Source organism: Sinohyriopsis cumingii, chromosome 15 (assembly GCF_028554795.1).
Source record: "Sinohyriopsis cumingii isolate HCF-2022 chromosome 15, ASM2855479v2, whole genome shotgun sequence".
NCBI lineage: Eukaryota > Metazoa > Mollusca > Bivalvia > Unionida > Unionidae > Sinohyriopsis > Sinohyriopsis cumingii.
The window spans coordinates 33,935,211-33,955,716 of record NC_142975.1 but is presented as its reverse complement, the minus strand read 5'-3'; the positions used below and the strand labels follow the sequence as shown (position 1 = coordinate 33,955,716).

Genomic DNA, 20,506 nt, shown 5'->3' with positions numbered 1-20,506 from the left:
AACTTGGAAGGTTTTGGACATTTTAAAGACTGAGGCTTATACAGAAATATTCTGACTTTTTCTGACTTTGTTTTTGAAGACTTTACCCTTTTTGTCTTTGCTTTGTATGTCTTTATTTCTTGAGCTAGCATCTTTACCTTTAAACTTTTGACTCGTGTTGGATATTGACTTTTTGATGAAATGGCTAAATCTTCATGTGGATTCAGGAAAGATGTCTGACTTTCCCATCTTTGGTAACTAGTTTCTGTTTGGTATCACATAGCTGAGATTGTGCAGATATACAGATAAACCCTATATGTACACACACACATACACACACCTTCTCTTCATGCCAATATTATTTATCAAGACAGTGTTAATGTCTATTAATGCGTTCTGGTAATGAAGTTTTTGAAAACATATTTACCATATACTGTCATAAATCACTTTTCTAAATATGCAACTTGATATGTATGTAAGTCTGGCAAAAAAAAATGAATTTTCAATATACCATCATGCATACCAAGACTAATGCTCTATAGGCAAACAAAATTTTCCAGGAACTGAAGATAAGACCATTTTTTCATGTTAAATGCTGAGTGTTGAAGCCATCTCTAATATTCTTGTGCAATAAGATTTTAAACTTAGCCACTCTGACAGCCATATTGGATATAAGATCAGCACCATGATTTTTATTTAGCACAAACTGGACACCATAAAAAGAAAGAAGACATGATTTTCAATATGTTCATTCTTTAAGACATAACTGAGGTCCAATTTTCATTCATGATGAACTAGATATCATAATCAATTTTCAACACAACTCTTCCATTTACATAACTGCCAACCCTCCAGGCTTGCAATTAGTTAAAATAGGGATAAAAATTAGTGAATTTTGACATAAATTCGTGAAGCAATCTTCGAGTCCGGGAATATTTGTTGGAACAAATGTTTAGCATGGTCTCCAGCTGATAAAGGTAGATCGTATTCAACAAGAAAACTCACAAACAATGCTTCACTGTTGGTAGCATGCAGGTCTTCCGTCAATGGCTTAAAATATTCCAGAGCTGAAATCTGCTGCGAGTTCTTAATATTCCCAACCTCTATGTGCTTCCTCACATCTTCTCTGCCACCATGCCCAATGCTAAAATTTGTGGCACACTGCATGCAAAAAGCAAGATGTATATTGGTGTTGGATGGCTGAATGCACAGCCAATTTTTGGTATGTTCCAAATTAAACGTCACTTTTTGTGCAATACATTTCTTTTTCCTTGTTAGTGAAAACATTTTCAAGATGTGATGCTGAATGGTAATTCAAATCAGTGTTTGCGGCGCATGCACGGAGCAAAATTCCGGTTAGGCCCCAGTTTCTCTCAAAAGCATTTGTAAAACTACTTTTATACATATAGATTAAATAATGCTAAAATGCTTGCTACCGGGCCAACTGTACCAATCAGCTATAGTTCCACTAATATTGTGACCAGCAGTACCGGACCATTTCGGCAACTGCCAATATCACGACTAGCGCTTAACGGGAAATTGATTATTTTATTAAAGATTTAAAATAATTGAGAATTGGGGAATTCATGATTTTTTTGCATGCAGCGTGAATCCATGAATCGCTGAAAAACATTCGTGAAATTCCCGCCATAATCGTGAGGGTTGGCAGCTATGCATTTATGTCCAGTAGCAATATAAATAAAAAGGTTGCCATGGTGGCCATATTGAATGTCAGATGGCACCATTTTCATTTAGTACCAACTATCTTAAGGCATCTTCTGGTAAAAACCCAATGGTGACCTGACTTCTCATCTGGGAGGAGCAGTAATAAAACATTCAAAATGGCCACTGTGAACAGTTTTTATTGATGACCAACTAGACAACATAAGAAGTGTTCTGGTGAAAACTCCATGCTGATGTCACTTCCTGTTTAGCAATAGCACACTTTGAAAGATGGATGCTGTTGTGGCCATCATGGATGGCAGATCTGGTACCAATTTCATTTAGGACCAACTGGACATCATAATAAGTCTTATAGTGAAAACTCTTTGCTAATATAACTTTCTATTCAGAAGGAGCAGTGATAATAAGAATTTTAAGATGGCTGTCATGATGATCATATTGGGAGTCCCATTGGCACCATTTATATTTAGGACCAACATAACTTATAAGAAGTCTTTCAATGAAATCCCCATGCTACTATGATTATTCTTTCATCAGAAGTAGTGATAACAATATTTTCAAGATGGCCTCCATGGTAGCCAGACTGAATGTATGAGCAGCACCATTTTAATTTAGGACCAACTTGCATTCACAATAAATCGATTAGCAAAATCCCCACGTTGATAAAGACAATCCATTCAAGAGGACTATGAATAACAATATTTTCAAGATGGTTCCAGTGGCGACCATTCTGGGTGGGAAGCAGCACCCATTAAGACCCACTAGACATCATGATAAAGTTTCTGGTGAAAACCTCATGGCAATATTATTGTTTATTTAGCAGGATTAACAATAAAAAGAATTTCAAGAATTCAGATGATGCCAGAGTGGACAATCGATCAGCACAATTTTCATTTAGGATCAACTGGACATCATAAAAGGTCATTTATTGAATGTTAATTTGATCATCCACTCAGGATCAGTATTAACAGCAAGATTTCCAAACTGGCCACCATTGTGGTGGCCATAATAGATGTCCAACCAGAACCATTTTGATTTAGGATCAACTGGACCAAAGAATGTATGCATATATAAATTTTCATGGCAATCCTCCAATAAGTTTAGAAGAAAGTAGCAATAACAAACCTGTGCTAATAACAGACAGCAGACGATCTCATAAGGTCTCTTGGTTCGTGACCAGTAGCGCTAAAATGAGCACAGCAATTCATGTTAAAACATCAGGGTCCTCCCACAGCGCTCCATGTGTTTATGAATATGACTACAATGACCACACCCTCCCCAATTCAATTCCTTCCCTCACACCATTTATTAATTGAATTAGTATCAACTGATGAATTCAAAACTTTTCTTTTACTTACCGTATTTGCCAGTGGTCCCAAGCATGATTTCATTGATAATCAGTGTGGCTGACATCTTGTATACCTTGCTTTCATGAAAAATATCCAAAAATTGATCCACCAAGAGGTTGATTTCTCCTAAGTAAAAAAAAAAAAAAAAAAATTAATTCACAAGACTGAAATTTCTGTTCTATGAAAGCAATTTAGTGAGGAAATAAACTTGGATTTGCAAATACAGATCTTCTAAAAGCGAAATTCATTAGAAATACAACAATCTTGCTTATAAATTGGTATCTGTCTGACACTGGGGGATAACCTGCACATAATAAAGTTAATAAGTGTATAAAGTAGGTCACCGTGACCTAATTCCCCGGCTTGGTTTAGTTATTTTGGAGTTAATGCCTTTTTCCAGCACAACAGGCTATACATGGAATAAGTATATCCCACAGATGAAGAATACTCCAAGAAGAACTAATGACCCACATAAATTTATTGGCAAAAGTTTTCACATACCTATGCTGGTCTAGCCAAGACATAAACAAGAACAGATTGAGATGAGATATATGAGTGATCTTGAAAGGCAAGCACCTTTGACTAGATGGCCTCCAAAGGCCCCCAACTTTCCTTGCGGGGAAGGACAATAATACAAGATGCATTTTAAAGTCCAAACAGTTATTTATTCTTACAGATGGAGATTTGCCAGGATGAACTTTTACACTAGGTTAACCTGAAAGAAGAGCAAATCACTTTGACCAGGATGCTTGAGAAAGATGCAAGGAACAGCCTCAAAAGTTTCATCAACACAGCTGGAGTCTGAAAAAAAAATGTCTAAATGTTTCACTCTGAGGATAACATAAGTGTAAGAAATAGGTCACTGTGACCAATTTTCATTTGGATGGCTAAGAATGATGCAATGGACATGCTGTCAGTCAAAATTCCATAAACATATCTACATCTAGAGATATGTTAGGATGAGACACAAGGAATAACCCATAAAGAACAAAATAATTAAGTGTAAGAAAAGTACTTTTGTCTTGGGTGGTTTAGACTGGTTTGGTGGTTTAGAATGATGCAATAAACACATGGTGTTCCAGATATGAACCATGCCTACAGCTGAAGATTTGCCAAGAATAAAACTTGTACTCAGCGATCAACTATCAAGACAGCTAAACAATTAATGTAAAATAAACTGAGACCAACTTTCATCTGGAATGGTCTAGAATGATGCAGGGAACACCATGACCAAGTACAATGAACACAGCATAAATGCAATGGGAAAACTTCTAGTCAGCCAGAACACCTAAGGTGGAATAACTGTTAGTATAACAGCCGATATATAGTGGGAGAACTGCTACTTAGACACAAGTGGGAGAAATGCTAGTAGACACAATTGTGAGAAATGCTAGTAGACACAAGTAAGATAACTTCTAATTAGGCACTTCTGGGAGAACTAGTTAGACACAGGTGGGCTAACTGCTCATTAGATATGACTAGAAGACAGCATACCCAAAGTGGGAAAACTGTAGACATAATTTTGTTTATTTATTTGTATAGCCCACCCTTTATTTGACTAGGAAATAAAATAACTTCAACATTTAGCTTAACCTATCAAACAATAACCCTTATTTAGGGTGTGGACAGACATAAACAATAACCCTTATTTAGGGTGTGGACAGACATGAACAAATCACACAGAGACAACAAAGTGATCACTATCTCAAGCTTCTCCCACAGTAAGCTAGATAAAATCAAAAACTTTTACACTGGTCAACATTCATGAACACAAAATAATAAGAATCAGTGACCTATTTCTCTTGTGATTGTTGAAAGCACACCAATTTCCATGAACATACCATGCCCATAATATGAAGCATTTCCTAGAAGTTGAAATTTCTATGACTGGGTTAATATGTAATAACAAAATCATTGGTGTCAAGGAGTAGTTCAACTTGAATTAAGTTTTGCTGGGGTGGTTCAGAATGATGTGAAAAACACCAAAATCTGTTCCATGAAGATCTATCTAATGCATACAAATAATTCCGACTGGGGTGATTCACAATTGATGTGAAAAACATTTAACTATGTTCCATGAAAATTTAATGCAAAAAACTGGCAGAAGAGGCAGCAAAGGAAAAAGTGTACACTATTAGCTTTAATGCATGCCAACGATGATTGTGCTGTCAATGACAGGGTTATAGCATAACAACCCGTTTACAATAATAAGGAATCTTTTGCATGATTTACAAAATTTATTCCAAAATTCTATGTATATAAAAGCTGACATTTCCATATGCAAATACTTATATCTAATTCACAGAGAATGAATTTTTCCCCTATCAAAGATGCTTATGTTTTTCTTAGAGTCCACATACAGTTCATATAATCAGTAACTATTCTTACTTATATAAGGATATTGATGATCAGTGTTATTTTCTATCTTGTTTTGCAGAATATTACAGTCAAGGACATTTAAGAGGCAGTTAATTAACTCCAATGGATTGAATAAAGATAGATTTAAAATCAAAAGACAGCACACACAAAAATCAGGATGCTAAAGCAAAACTCTACAGATTACCCCCATAAATGAATATTACATGTATAGTTTAAATGTAAAGTACCATGACACAATTCCGACTCAGAACCAGACATGAATCATTACCTGAAAAAGTTTTTTTAAGGTTCACATTTAGTTACCATAATAGCCTAGAAGCCTGCAAATTGTTTGCAATTTCTGGAATATTCTTTCATCATGGAAATGTTTGAAGTGTTTTCTAGGCCGTACCACAATTATATCATTTCTGGGGTCAACAGCACTGGCACCTACAGTGAAATACAAATTAAGTTACTTCAGTATAATGGGCAAAGCTAAAACTATTTCTCGCTACTGAAACAAATCAAGATATCAGTCAACTGAAACATTCATTTTTTGTAATGTTCTCACTGCCTACTTTTACAAAAAAATTTATTCAGGTTTACAAAAATTATATTTTATCTAATTATTATCATTGCTTACCTATAAGTGCAAGCCATGTAAGATAAGCCTGCCTAATGAGCTCAAAGTCTGAATTTGTCATGGTCAATTTTAGTATCTGAACGAACTTTGCATTAGTTCATGTTTCTAATGTTGCTAGGTCCAACTTGTCATTAAATTATAATTACATTAGGAGGCTAAAAAGTGTAATTGTGATATGATAAATATTGATACAATGTCTAGTAATTGTAATGTAATAAATGATGATACAATGTCTAGTAACTGTGATGTGATAAATATCCATACCATGTCTAGTAATTGTGATGTGATAAATATCCATACCATGTCAAGTAATTGTGATGTGATAAATATCTATACCATGTCAAGTAATTGTGATGTGATAAATACTGATACAATGTCAAGTAATTGTGATGTGATAAATATCCATACCATGTCAAGTAACTGTGATGTGATAAATATCCATACCATGTCTAGTAATTGTGATGTGATAAATATTCATACCATGTCAAGTATTTGTGACGTGATAAATATCCATACCATGTCAAGTAACTGTGATATGATAAATATCCATACCATGTCTAGTAATTGTGATGTGATAAATATTCATACCATGTCTAGTAACTGTGATATGATAAATATCCATACCATGTCAAGAAATGATGTGATAAATATCCATACCATGTCTAGTAATTGTGATGTGATAAATATCCTTACCATGTCAAGAAATGATGTGATAAATATCCATACCATGTCAAGTAATTGTGATGTGATAAATATCCATGCCATGTCTAGTAACTGTGATATGATAAATATCCATACCATGTCAAGAAATTATGTGATAAATATCCATACCATGTCTAGTAACTGTGATATGATAAATATCCATACCATGTCTAGTAACTGTGATGTGATAAATATCCATACCATGTCTAGTAACTGTGATGTGATAAATATCCATACCATGTCAAGTAATTGTGACGTGATAAATATCCATACCATGTCAAGTAATTGTGATGTGATAAATATCCATACCATGTCTAGTAACTGTGATGGGATAAATATTGATACAATGTCTAGTAATTGTGATATGATAAATATCCATACCATGTCAAGAAATTATGTGATAGATATATAAACCATGTCTAGTAATTGTGATGTAATAAATATTTAAACCATGTCTAGTAACTGTGATGTGATAAATATCCATACAATGTCTATTAATTGTGCTGTGATAAATATCCATACAATGTCTAGTAACTGTGATGTGATAAATATCCATGCCATGTCTAGTAATTGTGATGTGATAAATAGCCATACCATGTATAGTAACTTTGATGAGGTAAATATCTATACAATGTCTAGTAGTAACTATGAGATAAATGTTTAAACTATGTCTAGTAAATGTGATGTGATATATATCAATCATATATAACAACTGTGATGTGATACAATTTCTGTACCATGCCTAGTTATTGTGATGTGATAAATACTGATATCATGTCTAGTAAATGTGATGTGATAAATATCCATACAATGTCTATTAACTGTGATGTGATAAATATCCATACCATGTCAAGTAATTGTGATGTGATAAATATCCATACCATGTCAAGTAATTGTGATGTGATAAATATATATACCATATCAAGTAATTGTGATGTGATAAGTATTTAAAACCTGTCTAGTAACTGAGATGTAATAAATATTGATACCATGTCTAGTAATTGAGTTGTGATAAAATTTCTATACCATGTAAAGTAATTGTGATGTGATAAAATATCTACACTATGTCTAGTAATTGTGATGTGATAAATATTGATACCATGTCTAGTAATTGTGATATTTTAAATATATATAACGTGTCTAGTAATTGAGATGTGATAAATAGTGATACCATGTCCAGTAACTGTGAAGTGATAAATGATTATAAAGTGTCCATAAAACTGATGGGAAGAATATTTATACCATGTCCAGTAATTGAAGTTCTCTCCTCCACAATCTTGATATCAGAGCAGTCCATCTCTAAGGTCTGGACCAGTGCCAGGGACAATCTCTTCATATGAGGCTGGGACAACAGCAGGTTTTTCACCTTAGATCCTTGTAAAAACCATGAAAAGAACATATAGTACATATTACCAAGTTTACCAAAGTTAGTACCAATATTAGTACTGCAACATTACCAAAACTGGCAAGCGTATGCACAAAATACCACTGAAATGTTGCCAGCTACTCAAAATGATTTGAAACTCAATCTTTCCCCCTCACAAGGCTTAAGCTGATAGCTATTTCTATTTTACCAATGAAAATGTGCATGCCGTACATCACTCAACTTACGATTGTTTTCATCTGCTGTACGCAAAATGCCTTCTATAATGACAGGATTCAATTTTTTAAGACATGTTTTTATTGATCTGACAATTTAGGTTAGACATCATTAGGATCAACATAATAAAAATTTGTACTGCAACGTGTTTGTGCCTGATGACAAAAATGGATAATGGAACCAGACCTACTGCCTAGAAATGACACATCAGATGTTTTTGTAGTATCTATAATGAATATAAAAACTATAGTGGCTAACAGTAATCTCTTTCTCATCAAAGATTCTCTTATTAACAAAGTTTTTCAAAGGCAAATAGTTTAATGACCTGTTTGTCAGCAAGGTCAGTGAATCATCTGATGTACAATGTTGTGTAAAGTGCAGTACAACCAATTCTGATCAGCATTGTTTTTTCCTAGTAGTGCCATATTTGATGTGAAAATCATCCACATTGTAAGGAAAGCTCTCAACAAAAATTTATTACCAAACAGACCGCTAAAGCAAAGATGTGGAAATTTATCATTTCATTAGGACAGCTAGTGCCCACATCAGCCATGTGCATGTTCATTTACATGGTTACTGATTTTGTAAACATTTACAGGCAGTAAACTAACTTAAGCCGTTTACACAATGCAGACCTGTTGCCACATAATGCCCAGATGGAAGAAGGACCTGTGTTTGATATCAGTGTAGACCTAGAGCCGTTGCCACATAATGCCCTGATAGAAGAAGGACCTGTATTTGATATCAGTGTAGTATCCAGAGCCATTGTCACATAATGCCCTAATGGAAAAAGAACCTGTGTTCAAGATCATAACTGGGACTATGCCGATTGCAGAAAAGTAACAGAGAGAAGAATGGCTGGAGATTTTGACTGCTGTGTCTTACTGCAGCAATATTTATGTATGGACAAACATCAGTGTGACCTGCATGACATTAAGGTGAGAAAAATTATCAGCACAAAAAATTCTACTCTGGAGTGAAATAAAATGAGATCCTTAAATAACATTTTACATTTTCGCAACATTTATCTTCACCTGTAAAAGATCTGTGACTGTATGTGTGTGTCTGAATTGGATTCTAATGCAGCTTTTTACATTGCTATGATGACTGTAGTGTGACAGTTTATAAAGATTTTTAGCATTGGGGCATCATGCCGCAGACATTTAGCATCATGTCCCACCCAGTCCCACTATCCTTACACCAGGCCACCCAGTCCTAATACTAACATGTTAATGTTGAGCGACAAGCGAGGCAGCAGCTAGTTCCATTTTTATAAGTCTTTGATAAGTCAGCCAGGTTCGAACCTGCGACCTCCCGCATACGAGGTGGACACTCTAACCCCCATGGCCATGGAGTGGTCCTGTAAAAGCTGATAACCAGATAACATACAGACTGTATAAAATATGAACTAGTATATTTATATATAACATACATTTATATATATATATATATATATATATATATATATATATATATATATATATATATATATATATACATTAATCTGTTTCCTTCTTTCCATTTCTCTTTGCATAATTGTGCCTTTTGTGAATATAATTTTGTGCCTGAGTGTCTATGTCTGTGTCTGTATGTGCATGCATGCCTGTCCATTTGAAATCCCAATACATTTTGCCACAAGGTCATGTTTATATAGTCGTTAATGGTTCTTCCTTACCTAGCAAAGTCAAATAACCTGCAAGAAGCTTCAGAATAGACAGTTTCTGTTCTTCTTCTGAAATAGAAAAGTGTATCAATGATTCTTTACCCAATTAATACCAACTGTGCAGCTACTTATTTTCCCAATGTACCTGGAAGTGCCTTTATTATAACTATTACAAAAGACATGAACTGTATTTTAATCAGTACACGATATGCCACCATGACAAGATAACAGGATATTAAAGAGCATAACCCCACAACTTCAAATAGATGCATGACCAAAGAAGAGGAATGCCAGAGAGAGTATGGGAAGTCTTTGATGCTGTTATATATTCCAGTTATTCCCCACTATAATTCTTGTACAAGTAGGTGTGGTATTGGAAGATACTGAAAATATGATATCATACACAGGGACAGAAAAAATCCATTGCATAGGAGCCCATAGCAATGAAACAGTACTGTTGGGCAAACCATTTTTCCCAATGTGAAATCCAGTCACTCATCTATGGACCAAAAAGATATGCTGATCCTAGCACTTCCTCCCTCCTTTTCTGCAGTGTGACATTTTATAGTGATGTCAAGTACTAGGGCATCATGCCGCAGACATGTAGCATCATGTCCCACCCAGTAACATTATCCTGACACCAGATTGACCAATCCTAACACTAACATCCTAATGCTGAGACCAAGTGATTCAGCTGCTAGTACCATTTTTATAAGTCTCTGGTATGACTCAGCTAGGGTTCAAATCCTCAACCTCCCACTTCCATGGTGGATACTTAAACCACTAGGCCAATGGTGCAGTCACGATTATTTGTAATGTGATTAGGTAAGTAATGGATGAGAAACACAACTTACTGAATTTCTGGCATATGCATTAACTGATCACATTATAGAGGAAGAATAGGTAAGTACTGGAGGAAATGTTGAGTATCCCTGTGACAAGCATGACTGCTCTACTAATGGATGAAATTTTCCTAATGTTAGTTAGCACAATGGGAGATCTTAGCTCTACAAATGTGGAGATCTGTATGGGACTGTACACTAGATTACAGCCTCCTCCATAAAGCTTTCGCAGGAAAGTTCAGCAAAAGTGACTGTCTGTGCACTTACCACTGGCCTTACTAGCCTAATGAGGTTTAGTTATCTCCTCTGTGAGGCTGTGTCTTGCAAATAACAGCTAGAGAAAGTGGTCTGGTCAGGTCATTAAAATGACTCCACTGTGTCTCATAGGAGATGTTTGAATGCCAGGCTTGTGGAAATTGCACGTATTTCAAGTGCCAAAAATGTTCCTGACAAAGGTCAGAGGATGCCGATTTTATAACTCCATTTAACCTGGAGGTTAGCACTTCATGTGTCATGTCTTGCTTTCGAGACTTGAAAGACATAAAAAGTTTGTTCTGGCCATTGCAGATGTTCTCTGTACACTTTAGGTATCTTTCTTCGAGAGCACATATGGGGTCCTGGGGCTTTGCCACTTTCGAAACATCAATCAAGGAGTGGGGGGCAAATATTTATTGACTGACTAGTACTGTGCATTTATACTAGGCTCTGTCATTAGTACAACTGATCCATCGACATGGAACTGCACGTAGTATGGGTCCACTAAGAGAGAATGTAGCTCACCGGACATGTATGCCAAGTCAAAGCCTATCAGAAAGTAAGTCTTATATGATTACTTACTGATTGATATGTATCACAGAGACTTAAATTTCAATGAGTTAAGCAATGTCAACACATGGGGGAGATTCAATTTTGCAAATGAGCATAGTCTGGGCAGGTCAAAATTGGACATCAAGTCATAAAAGAACTTGATGTGTTCAATATTGTCTCATCCATGGTGTCAAAAAGTGTCCAAGATCCATGGACTGGTATGCTTTTATGGTAACAGGGGCTAACTTCTTGTCATGAAAGAGAAAGAAGCTGGCCAGTTGAGGAATGTTGGCAGAGAGTGGAATGATGTCTTGGACACGACACTAGTTGTTAACAACCCTCAATTCCATGCCTTCCAAGTGGAGGGCTTTCAAGTCATTGCAATCATCTCCACAAATGAAGTGCTGAGCTCCTTTTCACACAGGATATCCATGACAATACTAGGTATGAAGGAGGAGTTTCTCCGGACAGGGATGGAATAGTGGTGGTATTTGCTGCTAGAACAGGGATGAGATTACTGTGACTTTCCTTGGTATATCTGTCTCCAGGGAGACAAGATCATTGGTCCAGGACCTGTCCCATCATAAGAGATTTCAATTATGTTGCAGTTCATGCCCATTGCTTTCTGAACTACCTTTGGTATCAGGACTGGTGGAAAGAAGGTGCAAGCCTACATTCCTCCCAGATGGCTGAAAGAGCATCAATGGCTCATATCTGAAAATATGAAGAGATGAAGTTGGACAATTTGTTGTTCCACCTTATCACTTAAAGATCAATCACCTATAAGCCCAGTAACGCACAGACTTGACTGAATGTGGAAGGATGGCGAGACCAGTCTTTGTGAAGCAGATATCCTCTCCTGGACAATGAGTAGGCTTAAATGTTGAATCAACTTTATGTTGCAAAATTTATCTGGTATTCGGCATACCACCAAATGTAAAGCCCTACCAAGATACTAAGATCCAGTGATTTTGTTCCTCCTGATTCAGGAGATACGAGACCACTAATGAGGTGTCCAATAGTATCAGGACCATATGTATGTGCAAGCATTCTACCCAGTTGTTGGAGGCATTGAGAATGGCTTTCATTTCTAAGACAGTGAGGTGCAGGTAGAAAGGGGAGTTAACCTGTGAGAGTTGCTTTCCTTTGTCTAAATAGAGTGTATAGACAGAAAAACATCTGTCAAAGAAGGCTGGATTTGGAGGTAGCACAAAAGTCATCCTAATGTAATGTGATTAGGTAATTTCCCAGAGAAAGATGATTTGGCTGCTGCATGGATATAGTTGCTGCATGATATATTCTTTGATTCAATGCATTTTGTTGGTACCAATAAAAACATATTCATTTGAAATGTATTTAGTATTTTCCTTAACTAATGTTGGAAACTGCACTCCATGAAGACTAAATTTACATTGTTACTGCTCCTCAATTGTTTCTTTAAATCAAAAGTTAATCATGATGAGAAAAAAGCAATAATCACTAAGGAAAGACTGCATATGAACCAAAACAAATTCTGATATGCTTTTTGCACTTTTGTGACATTCTTCAGAATTAAGAACAACATAAATATCATCACTGATGTCAAAATGAAGGAAAGAAAGAAATGTATGATCTTTGTAGAAACAAAACTTGAAAGGTACTGAAGTACACATATTTATTCGGCCAGAATAATTAGGGTTTTAAAACAGGCATAATATATAATATAAAAAATAATCCTTAGGTGTATTTAAGTCTTTCATACTTCTATATGATTTATAAAATGATGGAGAAAAAAAAAAGTATAATGAAAAGGTACAAACATGGAGATTTTAATTAAAATATGACTGCAAATCAATACCAACAAAATAGGTCTTGTTTATTCTTACTTTCATGAATATGTACAGATATAATATACCTGTGTTACATAAATTTTTTGTTATGAGCGACTGCTTCATCAGTTTGGATTAAATTAAACAAAAAAAATATAAGCTGCTTGTAAAATGAGACTTCTTAGTTTTTCATACAGGCACACTGCGTACTGTACAGTAGTTGGTTCACACCACAGAGCTCACAATGTCTTAACCTGCCAACAGAGTCACAGTAAGGTGCTAGGTAAATAGGACTAGAAAACCCATGTGTCTTCATCACCAATGCCAGAGAAAATGAGTAAAGTGCTCACATAGTGAGCGAAAAGTAAACAATGCTAGAAAAATCGCTTGCTATTCTCAGTAACAAATCTCTGTTACACTTAACATCACTCTCTACTGGCAAGGGTGATACATGGTCAGTCAAATTTGTGTTTACTTTAGCAAGCTTTTCATGGCACGAAATCTCAGTCTATTCCAATATGTATATAAAAAAATAGTGTTTCTTCCTTAACAATTCAAATTTTAAGACTAAATATTTTTAATGACGAAATTAAAATACAGTTTATAAATTTGAACTTTATTTACCAGCTGTGCGTATTTGTCTTGGCAGTGATGTAGCTAATTTGTGAAGGTTTTCTTCTAGGATCTCCACCAGATGGCGCTCCTGTTCACCTGTCTGGCTCTGATTAAAGAGCTCCAGGGCTCTCCAACTTTCAGCTGCAACATTAGTATACTGGTCCCCTATTAAGCTGACCAGAATCTCAAGGAACTGAGGAACACTTTCTTTGAGAGACCTAAAACAGAACCAAATACAAAAAATGTTAACAATCCTCCAAGCAAATGTAAGGCTTACCTCAGTGGACTGGAGTATGAACCTTTTTTAAAATTAGTATCATGCTAATTGTTTTCTGCAAGTGTCATCCCTAAAACTGGCATCTCCACAATCCAGGCAGATTTAAATGGAAAACACCAAAGAAAAAAATACAATAGGAGTTTGCTTAAATTGAGGGATGACTTCTATTAAACAACTGCCTTTTAAAACAGTAGATTTGATCTTATAAAATAATTATAACAGAGATAGATTTACATACAGCATTCAATAGACGTAGAAGGACAATTTGGCCAATTTCAACAGCACGATGCTTATAATAAATTTGTCTGTGATAAGAAATAATAAATGAACCAAGAAATATGAAGTAAGCTGAACTTTGATCTATCAAATGTGATCCAAAAGAAACCTGCCCTTTCTTAAGTGTAGTGTCCCTAAGAAGTTGACAAAAACTGGGTGCAGGAAATTTGAGGAAAGTGGATTCATAATGTGGAACATAAAATGAAATGCTTATGACCTTGATTTCTGACCTCCAGGTCTGAGAATCAATAGCAAGGTCAGTGTGCCCTGCACATAAAGTTGATGAAAATGGGATCACAGATGCATAAACTAAATTTTTTAAAAAAATGTCAATTCCACTGACCATGACTTGTCAACTTTTGGCCAGATTCAATTTTTACTAAACTAAGCTAAATTGTACTCATAAAGATGGTTAAAAAATAACAAACAACTGTAATGACCCGAATCTCTCACCAGGTTATCTGGTACAAATATTCCAATCAAATTTAATTTGTCAACCTCAAGTGTTCTTTACCTAATTGTAGCCTAAGTCCCAAAAAGATTTTTAAAAAGTGCATTTTTTTTTAAAGAAACTGCTCTAATTAACTGAAAATGTATCCATTCATCTATACATAAATACAAATATACCAAAATACTTAAATTTGTCTACTCAATTGGTCTCTGCTTTATTGGATTAACAGTTTTTGTCAAAAAGGTCCAAAACTATGAAAAAGATTGAAACTGAAAATTGCTTTTATGGCCTGAACATCAAATCAAGTTGACATGACCATGAAAAATGTCCTGGTTCTTAGTCATTTTTTTTCGAGCTATCAAGGATTCACGGTGAAGAGACGGACTTACAGATAGTAGTAAAGTAATATCTCACCGGTAGAAAGACAAACCAATCTTAAAAGCTTAACTGTTTGCCATCAAAACACTCCAGTAAGGAGAACTTCAAAGAAAATTCCTGTTCTGTGCCAAAATTTTTAACCGAATCTATTTTCTATACTTATAAGCACACAAGGTCAAATAACAGCAATGCATACAATGAAATTTAACCTTGAGCCCTAGCACTTATTAATCAAGAATGACTGAGTTTTTTTAGTATTTGTCAGGTTAGCAAAATAAAAATAAATACCAGAAGAGCAAGCAGATACATTATTTGACATACCTGGTGCAGTGTAATAGCAGATGCTCTGCACATTCTACAAGTCCATATCTGACCCGCCAATTAGAGTGACCTCTGATTGACCCCACCTGCTTGACCAGCACAGACAGCTTGCTACCAGTATCACTGAGCCATCTAGAGTTTCTCTCCACTATTAATCCTTTAAGTTTCTCATCTACTGGGTCTAAAATAGAAATAAACTTTTATGTAGTAAAAAAAAAAATCAACCAAACAATTAAACAAAACTCTATTTCTCACATCCCCATTCGGTATGCATTAAAACTTTTTTAGTCTAAATTTAAATACAAAATACTTGCACTGTGTTTGCAAAGAAATAACCAAAAACACGTACCAATGATACCATGTTGGAACACTAGGTCAGGAAGTCCACAACTGTGAACAGCATTACACAAATATTGTGGAATAATTCTTAATAATGACTGCAAAATGCAGCAAATGCATTAAATTACATAATACTGACTTTCTAGATGGATGGCCCAAAATAACAATATCAATGGATTCAGGGGAAGCCATGCTGTACAAGACATTGTAATGAACTAAAGCTTAAACCTAGTTGATGGATAGTCACTTAGCTGTGGTAAAGGGAGGTAATGGGCAAGAATTTCTTTCCTTCATCTATATTTGATATAGACAAGAAAAGTAAATTTTCTGGGAGGGCTGGATTTTTTTATAGAGGTAACTAAGTTTATTTTCATAACTTTAATGTCATTATGGAATATGTTCAGTGAAGAAATGCCATATCCTACCTTATATGACTGTTACACTGGACAACAAATTTTTACAAAAGTCATGTTACTGAAATAAAATTAGTCAATTCTTATCAATTTTTATGTGCTGAACACGAATATGACAGTCAAATTGCAAAATTGGCTCTAGTTTTTTTGTAATCTGCAAGAAATTAATGTTTACATAACGAAATGCATTCCAATAGTAAAAGGTCAACTGTAATAGCCTACCTATAAAAAATCAAGTCATTGACTACATCTTAGATTTCTTCGCCTGTCTCTTGTACAGCTGTTCGGGAGCATCTCTGAGGAGTGTCCAGCAGTAGTCAGCCAGCATTGTAGTGGACCATTTTCCCTGGTATCTTTGTTCCATTGTTGCGATATCTTGATGAAAATGTTCGCCGTGTTCATCACTAACAATACCACAGTTGCTAGGAAAGAAATCCAAATGGGAATGAAGGAAGTGAATCTTTAGAGACATATTGCAGCCAAGTTTCTTATACTTCATCAACATGTCTTCTACTAGTTCCTTATAGTTTTCTGCCCTAACATTTCCGAGGAAGTTTGTAGAAACTAGGCGAAAAGCATTCCATGCTTGTTTCGCGTCACCTTCCAGCAAGTTGTTGAACCGGTCATCTTTGAAAAGCTCTCGAATCTGAGGACCCACAAAAACTCCCTCTTTAATCTTTGCTTCGCTGAGTCGAGGGAATTTTTCATGCAGGTATCGGAATGCTGGCAAAGTCCGGTCAATGGCTTTCACGAAGTTCTTCATCAAACCTAGTTTGATGTGAAGGGGTGGTAGCAAGATTTTCTGAGCCTCAACCAGAGCTGGGTGTTGGATATTCTTCTCTCCAATGGCTACATTCTGCCTGTGAGTCCATTCCTTCCTCATGTAGTGCATTTCCCTTGCTCGGCTATCCCACTCGCATAAGAAACACATGTATTTTGTATATCCTTGCTGCAGTCCCATTAAAAGGGCAACTACCTTCAAATCACCACAGAGGTGCCAGCTGTACTTGTTATACTCAATGGAATTCAGTAGCTGCCTTAAGTTATCGTATGTCTCTTTCATGTGGACAGCATACACTACTGGAATAGATGGAAGAATGTTTCCATTCTGCAAAAGCACAGCCTTGAGACTCAGTTTCGAAGAGTCCACAAATAGTCTCCATTCTTGTGGGTCATGAGTGATTTTTAAAGCATTCATGAGGCCCTCAATATCGGAACAGAATATCAGATTACTTTCCTTTCTGAAGAAAGGCTCCAATTGCTGGTGGCGCTTTCGATATGCAGTAATTGTGACATCTTCTTCTAGAAGATTCCATTGTTGGAGTCTTGATCCTAGCAATTCTGCCTTGTTCTTTGATAAGTCCAAATCACGAATCAGGTCATTTAGTTCTTCCTGTGTTATTCTGTGTGGGGTTGATGATGCACCACAGTGAAAATCTGGATCACTGCATGCTGATGGACCAGGAGAAGAACAGGTCGACTCACCTTTGTCTTCGTCAGATGAATCAAGAGAATGTTCTGCTGGAGGTTCTGGAATAGGAAGTCCCTCACCATGTGGAACTGGTCTCAATGCAGACGGAATGTTTGGGTAGACTATTCTCGACTTCTTTCGCTTCGTTATTCCGCCAGAAAGAGGAGGAACCAAGCAGAAGTAACAGTCATTTAGGTGGTTGCTTGGCTCTCTCCACACCATTGGGACTGCAAACGGCATTGATGACCTTTTGCAATTCAACCACTGTGAAAGCTGTGTTGTACATGTAGCACAGCATATATGCGGAGCTCAAGGCTTGTCTTGGTCACCAACCTTGCATCCGAAGTAAAGATGATATGCCTTCTTCACTTGAGAATTGATACTTTTCTTCTGGTTGGCAAATGTCGCTTCCCCACAAATATAGCAAAAATTGTCCGCGGTATTAACACACTTTCGAGGCATTACTGTTCTTTATTGTACGTAAATGGATAAAATAATAAGTTTTATGTAACAGTAGCTTGAACTGTCTCGCACAACGTCTAAAATATTTTAAATGCTGAACCTGTCTGATTGGGCTTTATATAGTACACTGCTTACGTCAGCTTCAGCAGCCGCCTGGCATTAGTATAATAGGCCTACACATGTATAGTACACTGCTGACGTCAACTTACTTCAGCAGCCGCATGGCATTAGTATTGCATTGCATCAGAAAATGATGCAATCAACTGTGGATGATGTGAGCATGATGGTATTATGCAATGTTACATCATTATTCCGGATGTTGCTGCAGTCCTACTGGAGAAATTTACACAGTGAAACATAGAAAATGAGGTATATGAATATCTTCAAAACGAGAGCCAATACAAATTTTTCACGGTTATATTCGTGTTCGGCACACCAAAATACTACAGATTAGGGCCTTTTCAAGTCAGTAATGATTTCACTGTTGACCAGTGTTATCCTAATTTAAATGATGTCAGTGACATGACTAACAATACACAATAATAAGTACCAGGTCAAGTTTAATGAAAGCTGTAGTTTTGTTTCGTCTGTCTGCAGATTAAATGTTTAATTAATGCTATATTCACAATTTCTGAGAAAATGAATACTCTACTATCAATATGATGCAGGCATGCCTCAATGTTAGATCATTTAAATTTGTCAGACCAGTTAATAGCTACCCTGCAACCTCACACCCCAACAAATATGTCCAAATATCTCAAATGGGTCAGAAAACTGGTGTGTGTGTGTGTGTGTGTGTGATTTAGATTTTTAATGTAGCTTTAACAATTTTTCAGTAACGTGGCTTACTTGTCTGCAGTGTGACAGTTTATAGTGATGTCTAGCACTGGGCATCATGCTGCAGACATGTAGTATGATGTCCCACCCAGTCACATTATCCTGACACCAAGCCAACCAGTCCTAACACTAAACTCTTAATGTTGAGCACCTAGCGAGGCAGATGTAGTGGCTACCCTGCAACCTCACCCCCCCAAAAAATATGTACAAATATCTCAAATAGGTCAGAAGAAACATGAACTATCGGGGCCTGAAACAAATTTATGGTATCAGAGAGGCAAATAAATGCCATATGCTGAACACTAGGTCCTGAACATTTTTATGAAAACAAGCCATGTTACAGTCTGTCTTTTATCTTAATATGCATTCTTGCTGGGTCACATTTTCCATAAATAAAGTTTTTGCATGGTGGTGCTTCAAGAAATATATATTTCATCCAAGGTGAGGTGGGTGGGTGTGATTTTAATTATATTCTACGCCTGGTGGTGATTAAAAATAAGTGCCTTCTGAACCCACCCATCCCATTATTTCCAGAAAAGCTCTTACACAAAATTCTTCACTAATGTTTCCTGTTTAACATCATTATTCTATATATGTTGGAGTATATGTCTAGAATTGGATTAAGAACTGTTATACAATTTTCAAGATTTTACTCGTCTTTAAATTAATTAAAACAGTAATCAATAATTTAAATAATACAAAACAACCCTCTAGCAAGTTCTTTAGAGGATAACGTATAACCCATGACACTATTGTATATTAATATAAGACATATCTTTATGTGTATCATGCCTCTGTTTCTGTCTTACTTGATAATGTGACTACTGTTATACAGTTTTTAATGGACCATACCATTATATATCCATCTTGGTGTGACTACTGCATACTGTTATACGGGAGTTTTAAATGGACCATACCTATATTTCCGTCTTAGTGTGAATACTGCATACAGTTATACTGAAATTTTAAATGGACCATACCAATATTTCTGTCTTAGTGTGACTACTGCATACTATATACAGGAGTTTTTAATGGACTATACCATTATATATCCATCTTAGTGTGATTACTTCACATTGTTTTACAGTAGTTTTAAATGGACCATACCAATATATGTCTTAGTATGACTACTGCATACTGTTACACAGTAGCTTTAAATGGACCATACCTATATTTCTGTCTTAGTTTGACTACTGCATACTGTTATACAGTAGTTTTAAATGGACCATACC

General features: G+C 35.9%; 1 protein-coding gene across 5 annotated transcripts in view; it reads right to left on the bottom strand.

The window, feature by feature from the left end:
* The window catches only part of LOC149781580 (TELO2-interacting protein 1 homolog), an 87,226-nt gene that overhangs the window by 49,073 nt on the left and 17,647 nt on the right, over nucleotides 1-20,506 (bottom strand). For all 5 annotated transcript variants that reach the window (XR_016414739.1, XR_016414740.1, XM_089935622.1 and 2 more), the window contains exons 8-13: nucleotides 15,753-15,933; nucleotides 14,059-14,267; nucleotides 9,990-10,046; nucleotides 7,957-8,088; nucleotides 5,694-5,819; nucleotides 3,021-3,137 (exon numbers count right to left, since the gene is read on the bottom strand). Coding sequence is in view for 3 of the 5 variants with exons in the window: in XM_089935622.1 (XP_089791748.1) it covers nucleotides 3,021-3,137; nucleotides 5,694-5,819; nucleotides 7,957-8,088; nucleotides 9,990-10,046; nucleotides 14,059-14,267; nucleotides 15,753-15,933 (822 nt within the window). In the remaining 2 variants the exon portion in view is untranslated. The remainder of the gene's footprint in view (nucleotides 1-3,020; nucleotides 3,138-5,693; nucleotides 5,820-7,956; nucleotides 8,089-9,989; nucleotides 10,047-14,058; nucleotides 14,268-15,752; nucleotides 15,934-20,506) is intronic.